At 44.1% G+C, this 19,392-nt stretch overlaps 1 protein-coding gene across 4 annotated transcripts in view; it reads right to left on the reverse strand.

Annotated features, from left to right (window-relative positions):
• Positions 1-1,378: 1,378 nt before the first annotated feature.
• Positions 1,379-19,392, reverse strand: part of bmper (BMP binding endothelial regulator) — a 44,037-nt gene continuing 26,023 nt past the window's right edge. For all 4 annotated transcript variants that reach the window (XM_079694820.1, XM_079694821.1, XM_079694823.1 and 1 more), the window contains 13 exons: positions 19,282-19,364; positions 17,107-17,197; positions 16,461-16,543; positions 15,513-15,612; positions 15,220-15,329; positions 14,743-14,877; positions 13,866-13,970; positions 7,923-7,968; positions 6,278-6,441; positions 5,492-5,693; positions 4,777-5,119; positions 3,719-3,849; positions 1,379-2,449 (listed from right to left, as the gene is read on the reverse strand). In XM_079694820.1, coding sequence (XP_079550946.1) covers positions 2,268-2,449; positions 3,719-3,849; positions 4,777-5,119; positions 5,492-5,693; positions 6,278-6,441; positions 7,923-7,968; positions 13,866-13,970; positions 14,743-14,877; positions 15,220-15,329; positions 15,513-15,612; positions 16,461-16,543; positions 17,107-17,197; positions 19,282-19,364 — 1,775 coding nt within the window. In that variant the 3' untranslated portion in view covers positions 1,379-2,267. The remainder of the gene's footprint in view (positions 2,450-3,718; positions 3,850-4,776; positions 5,120-5,491; positions 5,694-6,277; positions 6,442-7,922; positions 7,969-13,865; positions 13,971-14,742; positions 14,878-15,219; positions 15,330-15,512; positions 15,613-16,460; positions 16,544-17,106; positions 17,198-19,281; positions 19,365-19,392) is intronic.

Here is a 19,392-nt window from a genome sequence, read left to right on the forward strand (position 1 = left end):
ATACATTCAGGAAGCACCCATCATTTATATGTGGCTGTGATGGAGAGAAGCACATGGTAAAGTGGTAAATGTGGTTTCTATCACAATATCCTTCTAGCTTCTGCTGCTTGTAGAAAGTGTGGAGTCTATTTGTATATAACATTAGAAAGACTGATTCTTATCGTGCTCATTTATGTGGCTGTGACTTTGGAATAAATAAACTCAATCACCCCCCCCCCAGTTTTGATGGGGAGGACAGGAACGAAGGGAAAAGTTACATGAGAAAGTGTTTAGCTTGCAATATTGAAAGTAGCAAGGTCGAGTGCAGAGACTGAGAGAATACAAAGAGGTAGTCAGAACAGCATATCGCACCGGCCTTCACTTTGTATGGGAACCGCGCTCCCCCGCAAAGCTAGGAAGCAACATTATGGTTTTCCGCTATATCTGAAGAAACGTTAGAGAAAACAAATTACGTATTTTAGAGACGGAGTAGGGAGGGACTTCGCCAGCCGGCCGAATGCTGATTGGAGGATCGTGTTGCAAAGAGACTGTATCTGAGTCTGCGCACCAACCAAAGAGAACCAAGTCCAAACTGCGGTATCTCTTCAGCTAGTCTTGACCAATCATAAATGTACGGGCAAAGCTCTGTTTAATAAAATGTATTGTCGCACGAGGTTCGAGGCTCTTTACGGATATGGTGGTTACAGATTACAGCTTTGTGATTTCCAAAACGTGACGAGTCCTTGACCAAGTGATATATATATTTTGCTCTCTTTACAATAAATAGTTATACTTAGAAGTTGTCTGTCTTTTCTGGAATTCTGAACCCAGCAAAAGCCATCCTGTTGTTGTCCACAGTAAATAAATACATAGGCTACCAGGTAACCGCAATGTTCACATTTCAAAGCCAGAGGACTTTGTTGCATGTCATAATCATCTTTCTCCTCTCGATTCCTACCCTGGAAATGCTTTATTCAACCTGTTCAGCTTTGGCTTCAAGAAAAAACCCGAAGTGATGCTTAAAACTTTGATAACTTTTTGGTTTTAACACATAATATGGAGCTTTACTTCATCGCAACCCGTCATCATGTCTGTAGGTTGCAATCAGTTCAATGGAAGAGTGATTTTCCAACCTCTTAGATTGTTAAATACAAATCATTTTTAGAAACTGTCATTCTCAAGAAAGAAGCAAATATTAGAAATACAGTCTGAAAAATAAACAATTTACGTCAGGGAAATCTTGATCCAAATAAAAGGAAATGCTCAAATAAGAACTCCATCAGATTTCCAGATGTCTCCACTTCCTTTCGGGAGTTTGAACGACCTGAGGCGTGGGCTCGCTTCTCCTTCAAATATTACACGTTATAACACGGAGGGAAGGAAAGACAGCAGTCACAAATGAACTTCGATAAAAGATTATATTGCTGGTCTTAAATAATCATCGTCAAGTGAAACATATGCTCGGTAAACACCTTCAGTTTGGTACGAACCACAACGACCTGTACACGTGGCTTATTATTACAATACAGTACTTTTTCCCTGCGATGGTGCAACAACTGAGTCACATTTGGGCATTTCTCTTCAAACAGTAACACAAGAGTACACAACAAATACATAAATAGCTTTTGTTTCCCTTTAAAAATCATTTATAACGCAATTATACTCATGATTCTGGCTCTTGCTACGACATGTCATTTTAACCGATATATAAATTAACATCAACAACAAAAAATAATAATATTAATAATAATAATTAGAACAATAATAATAATAATAATAATAATATAAAAGCTGTCTGTCTTTCATATAAATCTGGCTAGCTTACAGTATGAAATGATGCAACAGGGAGGCATCAGAATCTCCTTATTCCAAAATGCAGATTTCTCCCTTTTTGAGTGTCTGTGAGGGACAATGTGGACGCCATTTTGGCTCGAGCAGGAGTCCAGTGGCCCACGTAGTTTCCTGAGGGTCCATGGCAGCGTGGACAAACGTTCCTCAGGAGTAGGAGAGTGTAAAATATCCAAAACATGGGGGGTTATCTCATCAGTTCTTCCCCTTAGAGAAATTGTAAACTCCGGGGGGCGGAAATTGGTTTTGTGACGGGACGAGAGGCTGGAGGAAGTTCTTCACCAAATCCCCTCTAATGTCTAAATCAGATCGATCTGGACCCTGAGTACCGTATCCCATCCGATCCGTCCACATCAGACCTTTTTCTGCTTCTTTGGCCCCCTTTATATTCTGTCTCTATAACCTGCCCTGCCCCCCCCACATCCCTCCGGGGTCAGGGGTCACCGGCCGGGGCAGGACGTGGGTTTGATGCAGCGGCCCTGGAACAGCACCAGGTTGGCTGGGCAGTGGCAGCCGGCCACGCAGGGCTTGTGGCACGGACCGATCTCGTTCCAGTTGTCGCAGGTTTTGGTGCAGCCGGGGCCGCAGGTGTCGTACACAGCGCCGTGTTTACACTGCGTGGCTGGAGGGAGACAACAAAAAAGATGTTGCTGATATGTATCTATACACCTGAAAAAAACATACAAACAGTCCCCTCCAAAACGATTGGAACAGAGAGGCCGATTGCTTTATGTTTGCTGTACATCAAAAGATTTGAATTCCAGATCTGTTAAAGGTCCCCTATTACACTGTTTTTCATCAAAATATTATAGGTCTCAGATATATACAGAGCCTGTCTCTGATTGGCTGAAACACCAAACAGATCATTGCAGCATTACCCATAATCCCCTCTGTTTCAGCCCTGTTTCAAAAGTGCTGATTCTCTATCTGTTACTTTAGATGAAAAATAAGGAGCCCCTCCCCACGCCCCTCTGAGAGATTTGGTTACAAAGAACTCAATGGTGCTCTAGGAGGAGATTCAGGTGATAAGGGGGGGGGGGGGGGTTACCTTGGTTGGTGATTGGCTAATGGTTACACAAGCCAAAACATCGTTATGACATCATAAAGTGGCCAAAATCTGATCAGCTCATTTTCAGACAGGTTTTTATAGAAATGGATCAAAAAGAGAGAGAATCTTTGTTCCTGAAACTTTCAGAGTCTCTTTCCACAGAGGGGACACATGTTGATGTAGAAGAGACATGAAGAAGAGGGGACACATGTTGATGTAGAAGAGACATGAAGAAGAGGGGACACATGTTGATGTAGAAGAGACATGGAGAAGAGGGGACACATGTTGATGTAGAAGAGACATGGAGAAGAGGGGACACATGTTGATGTAGAAGAGACATGAAGAAGAGGGGACACAAGTTGATGTAGAAGAGACATGGAGAAGAGGGGACACATGTTGATGTAGAAGAGACATGAAGAAGAGGGGACACAAGTTGATGTAGAAGAGACATGAAAAAGAGGGGACACATGTTGATGTAGAAGAGACATGGAGAAGAGGGGACACATGTTGATGTAGAAGAGACATGGAGAAGAGGGGACACATGTTGATGTAAAAGAGACATGGAGAAGAGGGGACACATGTTGATGTAGAAGAGACATGGAGAAGAGGGGACACATGTTGATGTAGAAGAGACATGGAGAAGAGGGGACACATGTTGATGTAAAAGAGACATGGAGAAGAGGGGACACGTGTTGATGTAGAAGAGACATGAAGAAGAGGGGACACATGTTGATGTAGAAGAGACATGAAGATGAGGGGACACATGTTGATGTAGAAGAGACATGAAGAAGTGGATTTTGCACAATAGGTGACCTTTAAATGATAATAACAGCCGTGACTCACCCATGCAGGAGGTGTCGGCCCTCCAGACGACGGGCGCTCCCTCCCTCTCGCAGGCCCGGCTGTACGCCATGAAGGACTCACAGTAACAGTTCTTATGGACCGGACACTCACACATGTCCGTCACACACGACCTGCAGAGAGCAGCACGATTAAATAAACACGTTATCGGACGAAGGTGGGTTGTTATAAGATAAGATAAGGAGTGCTTTAAACCACCAGACTCAGGGACAGTTTCATCCCACAGGCCATAAGACTGTTAAACACCTGCACTTTTGAAAGAACATCCATAACATTAATCTGTTTGCTTGTATATAGACTATTCTGTACTATCTCTATATAATTATATTTACTTGCACTATTATCTGTTTTATTGTGTTGCACTGTTGGAGGAGCCTGTGACCTCAGATTGTCATTGTTATATCCAGTGCCGATTCTAGAGTCTGTGGGGGCCCTAGGCAAACATTCACTGGGGGCCCCTCGAACCAGCTTCTCCTCACCACGCACAGCGGACAGCAAGTAAAAGCATAACAAATACGGATACCTTAAAGGTGACCTATCATGCAAAATGCACTTTTCTACGTCTTTTCTACATGAACATGTGTCCCCGGTGTTCCAGGGAACTCACCAAGTATCAGAAAACACAACCCTCTCTATTTTCCTCCATACCCAAATCTCTAAAAAAGGGGCTGCAACGGATCTGATACAGACTGATCCAGATTTGAACACTTCTATGACGTCACAGAAGTTGCGCTACGGCTATTGGGCCAACTCCACCAATCAGGAGGAGACAGCCACGGACTTTGCTGTTCCAAAGCGCTGGAGACGCTGTAGTACATATTTCAGGCCACCAGATGGTGCTGTTCTCACAGAATCGGAGCATGAAAGGTAGTGTTAAATTGAGCGAAATGAGGAATGGATAAAATGCATGATCTGTTTGGTATTTTGAAAAATAAAACGTATAAATATACCTTATATAGGTATGGTCCTACACTATATTATTCAAATATAGCATGATAGGTCCACTTTAAATGAAACCAAATGATTCTGTGTGCTCTGACCTGTAGAAAGGGGCGAAGTCGATCACACGGTGGCACTTCTGGAACTCCCACAGTTTTATCTTCTGGCACTCTCGATGAGCACGGAATTTGACCTTGACGCTGCCGGGACAGAGGAAGGAGGCCGGCCGGCGGGGGGGGGGCTGCTGGGAGCAAACCTCGTTCCCCTCCATTCGCCACGACTCGGCAAACTCGTCCACGTCGAACTTGAACTGCCCGTCGCCCCCCATGGTGTCGTCACGCTTGTGGCCGTTGTAGTTTCCACAGAGGCCACAGAGACGTCCTCGCAGGTGGGGGGCCGCGACCACTTCAACGAAACTGTCACCGTCCCACGTGATCTCCAGACCTGAAGGAGGAGGAGGAGGAGGAGGAGGAGGAGGGGAATACAACATAAGATTGAAGATCTGTCATTTTTTAAAATGTATTTATAGAAGGACCATGCACTTTGTCGACGTTGTTTTGGACTTTTTGGTCTGAAAATAATCCTAATTCAATGCCCTTTTTTTTAGCTTTTTACATAGCTTTCAAAAATGGTTGAAGAAACTAGTGAGTGATCCTTTAGTTGGGATTATTCTGAGCAAAAACAAATCTATGAAATTACCCATCAGACTATTTTCTTTACCAAAGCCACAAGTTATGCATTAAAAACTCAAAGTTCATGCTGTAGTCGTATGTCTCAGGGTCTCAGGGTCTCCTAAACAGAGTGCCGTGTGCTGACCTGCGATGGTGGTGAGTTTGAGTAGGTACCCGTCCAGGTCGATGTGCACCCCGGGGCCGTGGTAGGGCAGGGCGATGCGGGTCCCGTTCTTCCGGACTGTGAGGTGCTGGTGGAGCCCGAGGACCAGCCCGCCCAGCCGGATCTCCACCGACTGAGTCCAGGAGAAGGAGCGCGTCCGCCGGGCGTCGTTCTTCACCAACACCTGGGGAACAGAGAGAGGAGAAACACGTTGTTAGAAAAATATCACTGGTCCCCGGCTTGAGCTTCAACCTCAGGATCCATGTATCTGTGATCCTCTCCAGAATGGAAGGAGTCATCACATACAGAGCATCAGCTAGTTCCTGAACAGTGTCCTTCACATGCTGATATCGAAGAGAGGGAGTTACCCAGTCACAAGATGGAGGAATAGAAAGCAGTATTCAATGTTTACTTCAGATTAGCTCCACGTCAGAAATGATCATGCTTGTCATATGTCTCTCTCCATAGAGGCTGAATCATCATGTTAATCACATAGCTATCATATGCCTCAAACAGTCCTGATGCTCTTCTAGGTAATCACACATCCTGTCATGTTCTCAGCTACAGTTGGGATACCTTTGTTATCATGTTACTCTGATATTGGAAGAGGACAATCAGTACTTTTCCAACACACGTCAAGTTCCGGAAAGACTTTGGTTTGGAGATTTTGCTATAGGATCCATTGAGAGAATGTTTCACAAATTAAGCTCACATTTGGGGAAATTCTCTGTTTTTGGCAACAGCATAGATACCAGTTCTCCATCTCACCATGAAGCTGGAGTCCGTGCCGCTGACGGAGTTCCCTGCTCCTCCAGAGGGGGCGGAGCCACAGTCTCGAGTCAGGACGTACTGACAGGTGCCCTGGAAGTTAAAGGTCCTGCCGTCGAAGGTGTTGTAGTGAGGGTCTCCAAACACCGTGCACACACCCGGCTCTGCAGAGGGACGAGGCGGAGACAGAGAGGAGTTCAGATGGAGGAAGAACGACCAGATGAACGAGAACATTGCACAGACATTTTTTTTATTGAACTGAAAAAAGGCCTTATTGGGGTTGTAGGGGGTTTCCCTTCTCTGTAGTGTGTTACATAGGTTTTCATTGCATGTAAATGGTCTGCAAAACAATCCTGTGTTCCCTCCAAAAGGAGTTTCTCTCCCCACGGTCCTGCCTGAAAGCCTCCATTGGACTTCTTTGTTTACTTACGGAACACAGTGACATCATTATGTAACACTCACGCTTCTATTGGCTAGTGCTCCAACAAATTGTACGTGATAGGCTAGGGGGCGGCACATCTCTAAGCGGTTGACCAATCACAACAGAGGCGGCCAACTAACCAATCAGAGCAGACTGGGCTCTGGTTTCAGACAGAGGGTGAAAAGAGGAGCTACAGCACAGGCAGTATGAGAACAATAAAGAGCTTTTTGAACATTAAAGCATGGAGACATGTAGAGACACTACATACTGATATACACCTGAACATCAGCAGGAGAGGACTCTTTAAAGTAGAGGCACTACATACTGATATACACCTGAACATCAGCAGGAGAGGACTCTTTAAAGTAGAGGCACTACATACTGATATACACCTGAACATCAGCAGGAGAGGACTCTTTAAAGTAGAGGCACTACATACTGATATACACCTGAACATCAGCAGGAGAGGACTCTTTAAAGTAGAGACATTACATACTGATATACACCTGAACATCAGCAGGAGAGGACTCTTTAAAGTAGAGACACTACATACTGATATACACCTGAACATCAGGAGGAGAGGACTCTTTAAAGTAGAGACACTACATACTGATATACACCTGAACATCAGCAGGAGAGGACTCTTTAAAGTAGAGACACTACATACTGATATACACCTGAACATCAGCAGGAGAGGACTCTTTAAAGTAGAGACACTACATACTGATATACACCTGAACATCAGGAGGAGAGGACTCTTTAAAATACAAGCACCGGGACACAAATTATTGTTCCTTCCATTATAGCAGGAGAAATCCAACAAACACTGATGTCTGGGAGCCCGCAGCAAAAAGATAATTTATGATAAACGGTGAAATATGAGGAACCAATGTAACTTTCTCAGAAGTGGTATGTGGTTGTCTTGTTCTCCTGACACGGTACATTTAACGCCATTTCTGTTGACTCTCGCTGCAGGTCGCAGACAAAAAGCAAAGTGAAATGAGCCGAGGGCAAACTGACAGTCACGGGAAACGCTCAGCTCAACTTTGAATAGCAAAGATGTGTTTTCTTTTTCTATAAAAAGGATGTTTCATTGATTTTACTCTATTAAATATCCCCACAATAAACAATCAATACTTCATTTCCATTTCCCAGCTGCATCAAGATCCAAGCACTGGACTTTGGTTCCGTGTGATAAATCTGCAGAAGAGGAAACTTACTCACTTTCAGTGCAGACGGGACAGCAGCCGGTCCTGTTCAGGATCTTATTCTGCAGGAGAGGAGACAGACAGGGTTAGAGACTCTCACAGGGACACCACTCTGTCAGAAAAGAGCGGAGGAAATACTTAACAGCATGCAGAATGATGGCGAGAAACATCACAGACACACCAGATGTAAAAGATCTGAAGAAGCTGACAGTTATTAACAAAATATGGAAGACACATCTGAAGAAATGAATCGGCCAACTGGTTTATCAAGCTCAGTCAGCAGCAATTATCATAATGGACCATTCTAACATAACTTTTTTTAATCTGTCTGGTTCAATTTAGTGACGCCAAAAGCATGTGACGTGAAATAAAACACAATTTTCCAGGGGCAAATAAACACAACAACCATTAAAAGTGACAGTTGATCAAATAAAATATTTCTGGAGATATCCTGGCAACAAACGGTTAAACTGACACATCTTTCCACATCCTTTTGTTGGCCGCTGTAACACAAGGTGCAGCGTTTGTTTTCCTGCCGTCACTCAAACAGACGGCTCAGAAGTGAAATGAAAGAATGAAACGGAAGAAAAGTTCCCGATCTGTCGAGTTCACAGTCGACCACAGAGACACCGATACTCCCACTTCAACCGCTGAACTGTGTCTGTGTAACAGGAACCTCTGCGTGTGTGCGCTAACTGTTTGTGTGTGTGTGTGTGTGTGTGTGTGTGTGTGTGTGTGTGTGTGTGTGTGTGTGTGTGTGTGTGTGTGTGTGTGTGTGTGTGTGTGTGTGTGTGTACAGTATGTTTCAACTTCCATCAGAAGTGTAGATCAGAGGACTCTTTCACACACTTAGTTTTTGGTGCCTCAGGGAAGCCCTTCATTTGCGCAAACACACACTCTTTTTCCCCCCTGTCTTTCTCTTTCACACACACACACACACACACACACACACACACACACACACACACACACACACACACACACACACACACACACACACACACACACACACACACACACACACACACACACACACACACACACACACACACACACACACACACACCTGTCATCACCTACAGACATTCTCTGTACACTCAATACAAACTACAGAGTCCTAACCTCTGCACAAAGGCCAATCTCTCTCTTTGAAGAGCGCTGCCTTTTGACTAACTGAGGACACACACACACACACACACACACACACACACACACACACACACACACACACACACACACACACACACACACACACACACACACACACACACACACACACACACACACACACACACACACACACACACACACACACACACACACACACACACACACACACACGTTTTCAGGGGCCTAAATATAGGGAACCTCTTCTTTGCTGCCACTCTAACGTCACACGGACAAAAGGCTGTTCGGAGACACGCTGTCTCCAAAGGGACGCAGACACACACACTCTGCCGACCTGCCGCTGACCGCAGGCTGACAGCATGGGAGTGTGTGTGTGTGTGTGTGTGTGTGTGTGTGTGTGTGTGTGTGTGTGTGTGTGTGTGTGTGTGTGTGTGTGTGTGTGTGTGTGTGTGTGTGTGTGTGTGTGTGTGTGTGTGTGTGTGTGTGGACTGTGGTGACCTCTGTGAGAGAGATAATACACAGCCATGATAACTTTGGACAGGTGTGTGAGTTTATAAACTGTGTCCTCGCCAAAATCACCTCTAAAAATGTATTGCAGACATCACATGGTGCACTTTTCCTTTTGTATATTCATTAATATAATCAGCGAAAGCTATGACTTTCCATACTTCCCATTTACAAAATCAGGAGTAACTGACCTACTGGTGTTAAAGTAACAATGACAACATGATCGCTTAGGAGAAGAACATTGGATCGACGGAAATGTGAAATATAGTCTAATGACTAAAACTGTTTTCTCTGAGTACTTCTCCCACCTCTACTAACTGCCACCACATCCCTAACCCCAGTCATTTAAACCACCCATAAGATCAAACATATCATATCTGAAAGTGCTTCCCACGTTAACGACACACTGTTTGAATGTATTCTTGTGCAATAAATCACCAGCTTGTAGTGAGCTGTTGTGTTTCCCTTGGAGTCAAACGCAGACCACCTCCCTGCAGCCGCCTGTCTGACCACAACAACAGGTGAGGGCTTGTTGAAACTGCAGGAAGCGTGTGAACTTGGACTTTGACTGAGTGACCGTCAGCGGGCGGAGGAATGTGAGGAATCCTCTCCATCACCCAGCGGCCGACAGACGACCCCCGAGCGACCTCAGCGACAGGTGAGCGCAGCGAAAACCTTCCTCCTGCCAGACGGACAGCGAACGCCACGCCTCAGCTGCTCGTAAGATCACTAATGTGCTGAGAGGGCACCGAGGATACACCCATAGACTGCTTATGTGTAAAGGAAAGACCTCAGTGTTGTAGAGAAGTCCTGGGAAGTGTGGCAAGACACAGATCCCCTAAAGAAAAGTGATCTAATTAGCACCTTCAATCTGCCAAATAGTGATATCTCTGACGTATCAAATTGATCTAAATTGAACAGGGAAGGGAAAATATAACTCTGAAAATAAGAAATTGTTGATTTTAAGATAAGATAAGATAAGAGGGAACTTCATTTATCCCCGTGGGGAAATTCAGGCGTTTTAAGTCAGTAAATCTGCTTGTAAATCAGGCTGTTGTCGTCAAAAGGGCCCGTTTCTGTGATATAGGATAGATAGACCAATAGACTAAATACTGTATAAAGGATAGACCTCGCTGTTATAGAGAAGTCCTGGAAGGTTCAATACCGACTGTGTGTCTTCGGCAAGCATTTGTCCCCTGCAGGAAAGTGGATCCAACATAAACGTATGAGACAGATCTGATATATCTCCTAATAACAAGTATCGAATGAATCCAAGCTGCTCAGGAATGGGAAGTTTAACTTTCAAGATGTGAAACTGTTGATTTTAAGGCGAGTAAATCCAACAGTAAATCAAGCTAGTCCCGATGTTCAGGCGTTACAGAGGGTAAGTGAACGCAGCACAAACCTTCCCCCCTCCAGAAGTTTCTATAAACCTCACTGTTATAGAGAAGTCCTGGAAAGTGACAGGTTCAAAACCGACTGTGTGTCTTTTGGCTGGACCCTCATCCCCTGAAGGAAAGTGGAACTAACTTCTATCATAAATCTGTCATAAATGTACGAGACAGATCTGACATATCTCCTTATAACACGTATCAAAGTAATCTAAGCTGCTCAGGAATGGGAAATATAACGCTGAAAATATGAAACTGTTGATTTGAAGTGAGTAAATCCGCCAGTAAATATGGCTCTTGTCGCGAACGGTAGAAGTTTCCAGATCATTTGACAGCTAACGCGACTCGTCAGATACTCATTAGATTACTAATGTGCTAGAAGAGCACGGTTTTGTATTGTAGAGGGGCAATATAACTCTTATAGAATATAGTCCTGGGTGGGAAGTGTGTCTTTTGGCAAGACACCAATCCCCTGCAGGAAAGAGGATATCACTTATATCATAAATCTGCCATAAATGTATGAGACAGATCTGACATATCTGCTAATAACAAGTATCAAATTGACATAGGAACGGAAAAATATAACTCGAGACGTTCACATTTGAGAGTGTTATCTGCGAGTTAATCAGGCCAGCTTCGTCGTTTTGAGGCTTGTTTTTAAGTGACGCAGCACAAACCTTCCTCATGCAAGAAGTTCCCAGAGACAGAGAACGCCACACTTCAGCTGCTCGTAAGATCACTCATTTCCTAAAAAAGCATTGTTCTTTTTCTGAGGAAGAACAGGTTCAATAGACACTGATACCTGCATGAAAGTTGATCTAATTTCTATCATAAATCTGCCATAAATGTATCAGATAGACCTGTCATATCGGCTAATGACAAGTATCTAATTGATCTTAAAGGCCCTGACACACCAAACTGACACCAAAGAACACGTCCCGACAGAACACGACAGACGGCCAAGTAGCACGTACGAACTGCGCATGCGTGAGTGGCAATAACTCTCCATACCAGCAGGCGGCGGTAGTGGGTATTCGTCATTGAAAAGAGGCAACAACCGGAAGACAGAGAAGAAGAACAGACTCCGTGATCTAAACAAACAACAAATAGCTTGTGCGTTCCATTTTCACTCTCGTCCATCGAAAACATGTTTCGTGCGGTACTGGAGCTATCAGCCATTGGAGTGTTGCTTTCGGAAGACATTCTTCGTGCCTTCTTAAAGCGTTTTTTTACGTCCCTCACTTCCGTTTCGCTTCTCATGCACTGATTCGCTAGCTGAACAACCAATCAGATTGTTTTATTTGGCCCGACCCGACGCATGTTGAATCGACCATGCGTCGGCCATGAAAGGCCAAATAAGGCGTGTCACGGCCGACGATGCGGGACACACCAAATTGAGTTTGGGCGACAGGGCACGCTTCGTCGTCCGACTAACGAAAACGGACAAAATCGGCTTGGTGTGTCCGGGCCTTAAGAGATGCTGGAAACAGCCAACGGTCAAATTTGAGTCAGTAAATCTGCCAGTCGCTGTTTTCAGTCTCTACGCAAGTGAAAGAAAAACTTTCCGCCTCTAAGAAGTTTCCAGAGTATTTGACAGTAAACGCCACATTACAGCTTCTTGTAAGATCATCAGAGCTTGGAAGTAGTGTGGAGTACAAATACTTTGTTACTGTACTTAAAGGTGGGGTAGGTAAGTTTGAGAAACCGGCTTGAGATACACTATTTGTTATATTCCATGGAATGCTCTTAACATCCCGATAGCAATGAATATCTGAAGTGCTTGGACAAAAAATCCATAAAAAAATATAATGTGTGGAAGCCTTATTTTCAAATTCTAGCGCCCTCGAGCTGGTTTCTCCAAAATTACCTACCCCACCTTTAAGTACCGGTACATTTTTCTGGTATAGGTACTTTACTCCACTACTTATTTTTCTCACAACTTTCTACTTTGACTTCTTACATGTTGAACACAAATACCTGTACTTTCTACTTCTTACATGTTGAACCCAAATACCTGTACTTTCTACTTCTTACATGTTGAACACAAATACCTGTACTTTCTACTTCTTACATGTTGAACTCAAATACCTGTACTTTCTACTTCTCACATTTTCCAAACAGGCTGGTTCCTTTAGTCTGAATGTGTGTTTGGTGGCGTGATCATTATTATTTAGAGTCATTGCGTGCCTATTGATTTGAACACGATCCGTGTATCCATCATTTCCTGCTCTTCTCTAAAGAAGAGGGACCAATGAAAACGTTGTGATGTTGCCGTTGGTCACCATGGAAACATTCATTTGCTAACAATGACATTATTGTTCTATTAATATAAAGGGAGGTCAGGTACTCTTTAAAACAGCTGCTAGTTATGGGTACTTTTTACTGAAGTACATTTCAAAGCCTCTTTACTTTTACTTGAGTAAAGAAGTTTAGTCGGTACTTCTACTTTCACCAGAGTATTTTTAAACACGAGTATCTGTGCTTCTACTTGAGTAAAGGATGTGTGTACTATTTTCTAAAAACACCCTGTTGTTCTAAATAGGAAAAACCTCCTTGTCATCGAGAAGTCGTGAAGAGGACAGGTTCAATAAGTGACATGATCCCCTGCATGAAAGGGGATCTGACTCCTGTCTTAAATCTGACATTAATGTATCAGATACACCTGTCATATCTCCTGAAAATAAGTTTCAAACTCTCCTGAATTGCTCACAGAAAGGGAAAACAAAACTAGGGAAGCAAAGTCAATCCTCCAGTAAATCAGGCTTTTTGAGTCGTTACGCATGTGAAGTGAAAGTGATGGAGTTAGTCACGGGCTGTAAAGAGTGAGAGAGAGAGAGGAAAGCAGATCAAGTGGAGTGACAGAGACAGGCAGGGGACGTAAACACAGAAAACAAGACGTTGGCCTGTGATTGGCCGATGGGCCTGTCACTCACCGAGGGGCAGCTGCTGATTGGCACACACAGTTTGGGCCGACACTCAATGTTTCCTTTGACGCAGGCACACAGAGTGCAGTTAACGGACGACCACATGTCTCCTTCCTGCAGGACAGAAACACAGCAACATCAGAATACATCCCACCACCCATCCTCATGCATTCATCTGCCCATTACCATTTTCTTAATATACGTCCATTTTTCATACATGTTTCTGTCCATTCATATGTATAACCAGGGCTGTCTTTGAAAACTAACACTCATTGTCAAGTTTTTCCACGACGAATCTTGGGTTTAATAGAGATGTGCTCAAAAGTTTCTCGTACATTTGTCAGAAAAAGTTCTACTTCGGTCCATCAGTCCATCCATTATCCATTTATTCAGTCTATTGATGCATTTGTCCACCATTCATCCATCCATCTGTCCATGTTTTGCAAGTTCCTCATCCATCTATCACGGATTCATCCATTCAGTCAATCCTCCATGCATGGAGCTACTCCATCTGTCCATCAATACATTGAACATTTACCCAACATTCATTCATCTAAAAATCACCCATTCAATACATGTTTTGTTTTCCCACAAAGAATCTCCCCAAAGCACCACCCCAAATATTGTGTTTGAGAGAGATGTGCTCAGAAAGGTTTCTTGGAAATAAGTCAAAATAAATAAATAAATGAAGGTAAATAAATGTTGGTCGACCACGAACAAATTGCCCAATTGGTTGAATAATCACCTAAGAAGTTGCAGTTCTGTCCAACACTTGTCCATCCATTCATCCATCTATATGTCTTTCCATCAACCCATCCATCATCCAATTCTTCAGTCTATTGATCCATCCATCCATCCATCTGTCCATGCTTTCTAAGTTCCTCACCCTGTAGATCTTGTTTCTGACTCTGCAGTACTTCACCTCCTCCACCTTCACGTAGGACAGACACTCGTCACAGCAATGGTCGCCTTGGCAACTCCCAGGACGAGAGCACTGCTTGTTGCACACCACCGTTGAATCCTGGGAAGAAGAACACAAACACAACTCAGATGGAGGACTCATCAAGACCTACAGGAGAAGGAAGACTTTAGAAAGTTTAGATACAACAGATAGAATAATTATTTGTATTTATTTTATTTTTTTGGCCATTTTAGTTTTCACTTCATTGTAAATTGCATGAAATGATGAGCTGTTTTGTTTTAGTTTTGTTTTATGTATGTTTGACAGTGTGTGAGGACCCCAGGAAGAATAGCCAATGCTCATGCTAGTGCTAATGGGGGTCCTAATACAGAACAAGAAGAAGAAGAAACGGGGTCTCTGATGGTGTGATGATGACGATGGTGGTGGAGACGCAGCCGTTACCTTGCAGGTGCAGGTGGTGCAGTTGTCTTGTGAGAAGGACGTGCCGTTCTCAAACACTTCACTGTGGAAAAGACAGCTTCCTGAGTACAGATCAAACACCTTCCTCTGGCCTGATGGAGGAGGAAGAAGAGGAGGAGGAGGACGAGGAGGAGGAGGAGGAGGAGGAGGAGGAGGAGGAGGAGGAGGAGGAGGGAGTCAAATGATTGGACTGCTACAAAGCAATATGTGGAAATCAATGAATGGGCCAACATAGCCTTTGTTGTTAGGTGAGAGAAGTATTTTAGGGTCTTTACCGAGACACCTGGGGCAGCACTGTCCGGGGGGGGTGTGGCTGAGATGGGCGGGGCATGAGAGGACGGGACACACCTCCCTCATGCAGAGAGTCCGCCCTCCCTGGAGGACAAACATATCAAAAACACCATTTAAATAAGGATTATATTTGAATTCAGGTGATAATTAAACACGACTTAAAGGTCCCCCATTATACTGTTCTTCGTCAATATATCACAGGTCTCAGATATATACAGAGCCTGTCTCTGATTGGCTGAAACACCAAACAGATCATTGCAGCATTACCCATAATCCCCTCTGCTTCAGCCCTGTTTCCAAAGTGCTGATTCTCTGTCTGTTACTTTAGATGAAAATAAGGAGCCCCTCCCCACGCCACTGAGAGAGATTTGATTACAAAGAACTCAATGGTGCTCTAGGAGGAGATTCAGGTGATAAGGTGGGGGGGTTACCTTGGTTGCTGATTGGCTAATGGTTACAAAAGCCAGAACATCGTTATGACATCATAAAGTGGCCAAAATCTGATCAGCTCATTTTCAGACAGGTTTTTATAGAAATGGATCAAAAAGAGAGAGAATCTTTGTTCCTGAAACTTTCAGAGTCTCTTTACTCAGAGCTTTAAAATATTTTACTCTTGGGACAAAGGTATAATTAATGTGTTTTCACGTCTCATAGTAACGTGTCTTTATTATTATCCAAGTTCAAGTTCTTATATTTTCACTTTAGATCAGGGCAAACTGTGTGTGTGTGTGTGTGTGTGTGTGTGCATGTGTGCATGTGTGTGTGTGCGCGTGTGTGTGTGTGTGTGTGTGTGTGTGTGTGTGTGTGTGTGTGTGTGTGTGTGTGTGTGTGTGTGTGTGTGCGTGCGTGTGTGTGTGCGCGTGCGTGTGTGTGTGTGTGTGTGTGTGTGTGTGTGTGTGTGTGTGTGTGTGTGTGTGTGTGTGTGTACTCACAGTGCAGGAGCACTTGATGCAGGGTTTGCCCTCAGGACTGAACTCCTGCTTCTCTTTGTACAGACGAGCCTCAAAGATACAACCTGCAGGAGACGTTACACACACACATCACACACTTCAATTAAATCCACCAACACACACCTCTGTACCCTCACTGCACCTCACACTCTTATCCAGAGTATTTGTTAGAATAATTTGACTTTATTTGATTTGAGTTTGAGGTTTTTTATTCCCCAAATTCTGCAAGTAAAGGAAGATTTCTTTATAGACTGAATAATCCAAATGTTGGAGGCAAGGAACGCAAAACATTTCAATTTCTGTAAATAATGAGTTGTATTAATGTCTTGTTTTACATTTATCCAGTTTGATGACTGCCTTAAAGTCAATTACAATTCCTGAATTACACAAAATAAGGACTCAAGGCTCCAAACTGGGTGGATTTAAGATGAATTTCACCAAATATTTAAACACAAGTCAGGTGTTTTGTTTACTTAACGTAAGAAAGTAAAGTAAACAATCATTAAAAATACCTTCTCCCATGTCCAACCAGTCCATACAAACATTGCAATCTCTATTTCATTTCCTTTAAAAACACAGAAGCTTTGAAGGGGGGGTTGTAATAATGAGTGGGGGTCTCGGGACTCACTGGGGCAGGTGGGGCAGCACTTCTTTGGGTGGATTTTGGGGTTCCTGCAGTGGACGACGCACTGCACGTCCGCCTCAGTGATCACACCTTCCTGTCACAACCAGCAGGGAACGACATCTTAGTTCCTCTCATCCCTCCTTCCTCTCTCCTTCCTCTCCTCTCTCCTTCCTCTCATCTCTCCTTCCTCTCATCTGTCCTTCCTCTCCTCTCTCCTTCCTCTCATCCCTCCTTCCTCTCATCTCTCCTTCCTCTCATCTCTCCTTCCTCTCATCTGTCCTTCCTCTCATCTGTCCTCCCTCTCATCTCTCCTTCCTCTCATCTCTCCTCCCTCTCATCTCTCCTTCCTCTCATCTGTCCTTCCTCTCATCTGTCCTTCCTCTCATCTGTCCTTCCTCTCATCTCTCCTTCTTCTCATCTCTCCTTCCTCTCCTCTCTCCTCCCTCTCCTCTCTCCTTCCCTCATCTCTCCTTCCTCTCATCTCTCCTTACTCTCGTCTCTCCTTACTCTCGTCTCTCCTTCCTCTCGTCTCTCCTCCCTCTCGTCTCTCCTCCCTCTCATCTCTCCTTCCTCTCATCTGTCATTCCTCTCATCTCCCCTTCCTCTCATCTCTCCTTCCTCTCATCTCTCCTTCATCTCATCTGTCCTTCCCTCATCTGTCCTTCCTCTCATCTGTCCTTCCCTCATCTCTCCTTCCTCTCATCTCTCCTTCCTCTCATCTGTCCTTCCTCTCATCTGTCCTCTCTCTCCTCTCTCCTTCCTCTCTTCTCTCCTTCCTCTCATCTCTCCTCCCTCTCCTCTCTCCTTCCCTCATCTCTCCTTCCTCTCATCTCTCCTCCCTCTCATCCCTCCTCCTTCTCATCTCTCCTTCCTCTCTTCTCTCCTTCCTCTCATCTCTCCTCCCTCTCCTCTCTCCTTCCCTCATCTCTCCTTCCTCTCATCTCTCCTCCCTCTCCTCTCTCCTCCTTCTCGTCTCTCCTTCCTCTCATCTCTCCTTCATCTCATCTCTCCTTCCTCTCATCTCTCCTCCCTCTCATCTCTCCTCCCTCATCTCTCCTTCCTCTCATCTCTCCTCCCTCTCCTCTCTCCTTCCTCTCATCTCTCATTCCTCTCATCTCTCCTTCCTCTCATCTCTCCTCCCTCTCATCTCTCCTTCCTCTCATCTCTCCTTCCTCCATGTCTATTGTCCTGCTCCTTTGAGGCCATGTCTTTTTTATTTCCTCTTACTTCCCCACTTTTTTTTATTGTAGTATTTTAATGTTTCTTTAACTCCTTGCTTCATCTACTTGTTCCTTCCTTGCTTCACTTTTCCTTTCTGTCTTTTCTTCTTGTGATACATCATAGTTTGACCTTTCCCTTTACCATTTAATTGTAGCTATTTGGTTTTCCTTCTTGAGTATTTGCTTTTTTCCATAGCTCATTTTTCCTTCTGGTGTTGCTCTCTTACTTGGATACCTTCTCGTTTCCTTTTAAACCATTTTTTTCATGTGTCCTTCTTTGCTTCCTTCGTTCTTTCCTTCCATCTTTTTGTGTGTCTGTTACATACTCTCCTCTTTCCTTTCCCTTTTGTTTTTCCTTACTTCTTTCCTTCTTTCCTTCCTTCCTTCCTTCCTTCCTTCTTTCCTTCCTTGTTTTTCTTTAAAATCTCTTGCACCCTCTTTTGTTGTCTCCTACTTTGCTGCCTCTTTCCTTCCAATTTGCCTTTTGTTCTTCCTTCCTTCCTTCCTTCCTTCTTTCCTTCCTTCCTTCCTTCCTTATTGTTCTTGTTTAATATCTCTTGCCTCCTAGTTTCATTTCCTTTTTCTTCTCTTACTACCACACCTATTTTCATTCTCTTTGCCTTTTGTTCCTCCTTCCTTCCTTGATTACTTCCTATCTCCCTCCCTTCCTTCCTTCGTTAATACTTTTGTCCTTTTACTCCTGTATCTCTACCTTTCTGTAATAACAACACTCTTGTATTGTCTCAGATAAATAACACTGTCTACCTGTTCCCACTGTCCACACACACACACACACACACACACACACACACACACACACACACACACACACACACACACACACACACACACACACACACACACACACACACACACACACACACACACACACACACACACACACACACACACACACACACACACACACACACACACACACACACACACACACACTCACCTGGCAGCGTCTGTTGATGCAAGGTTTGGTGGAGGTGGTCCAGGAAACTGAGCTGTTGTAAGTTCGTCCGTCCAACATGCAACCTGAGAGAAGCACAGAGAGAGAGACCGT

Source organism: Notothenia rossii, assembly GCF_949606895.1.
Source record: "Notothenia rossii genome assembly, chromosome: 7".
Lineage (NCBI taxonomy): Eukaryota > Metazoa > Chordata > Actinopteri > Perciformes > Nototheniidae > Notothenia > Notothenia rossii.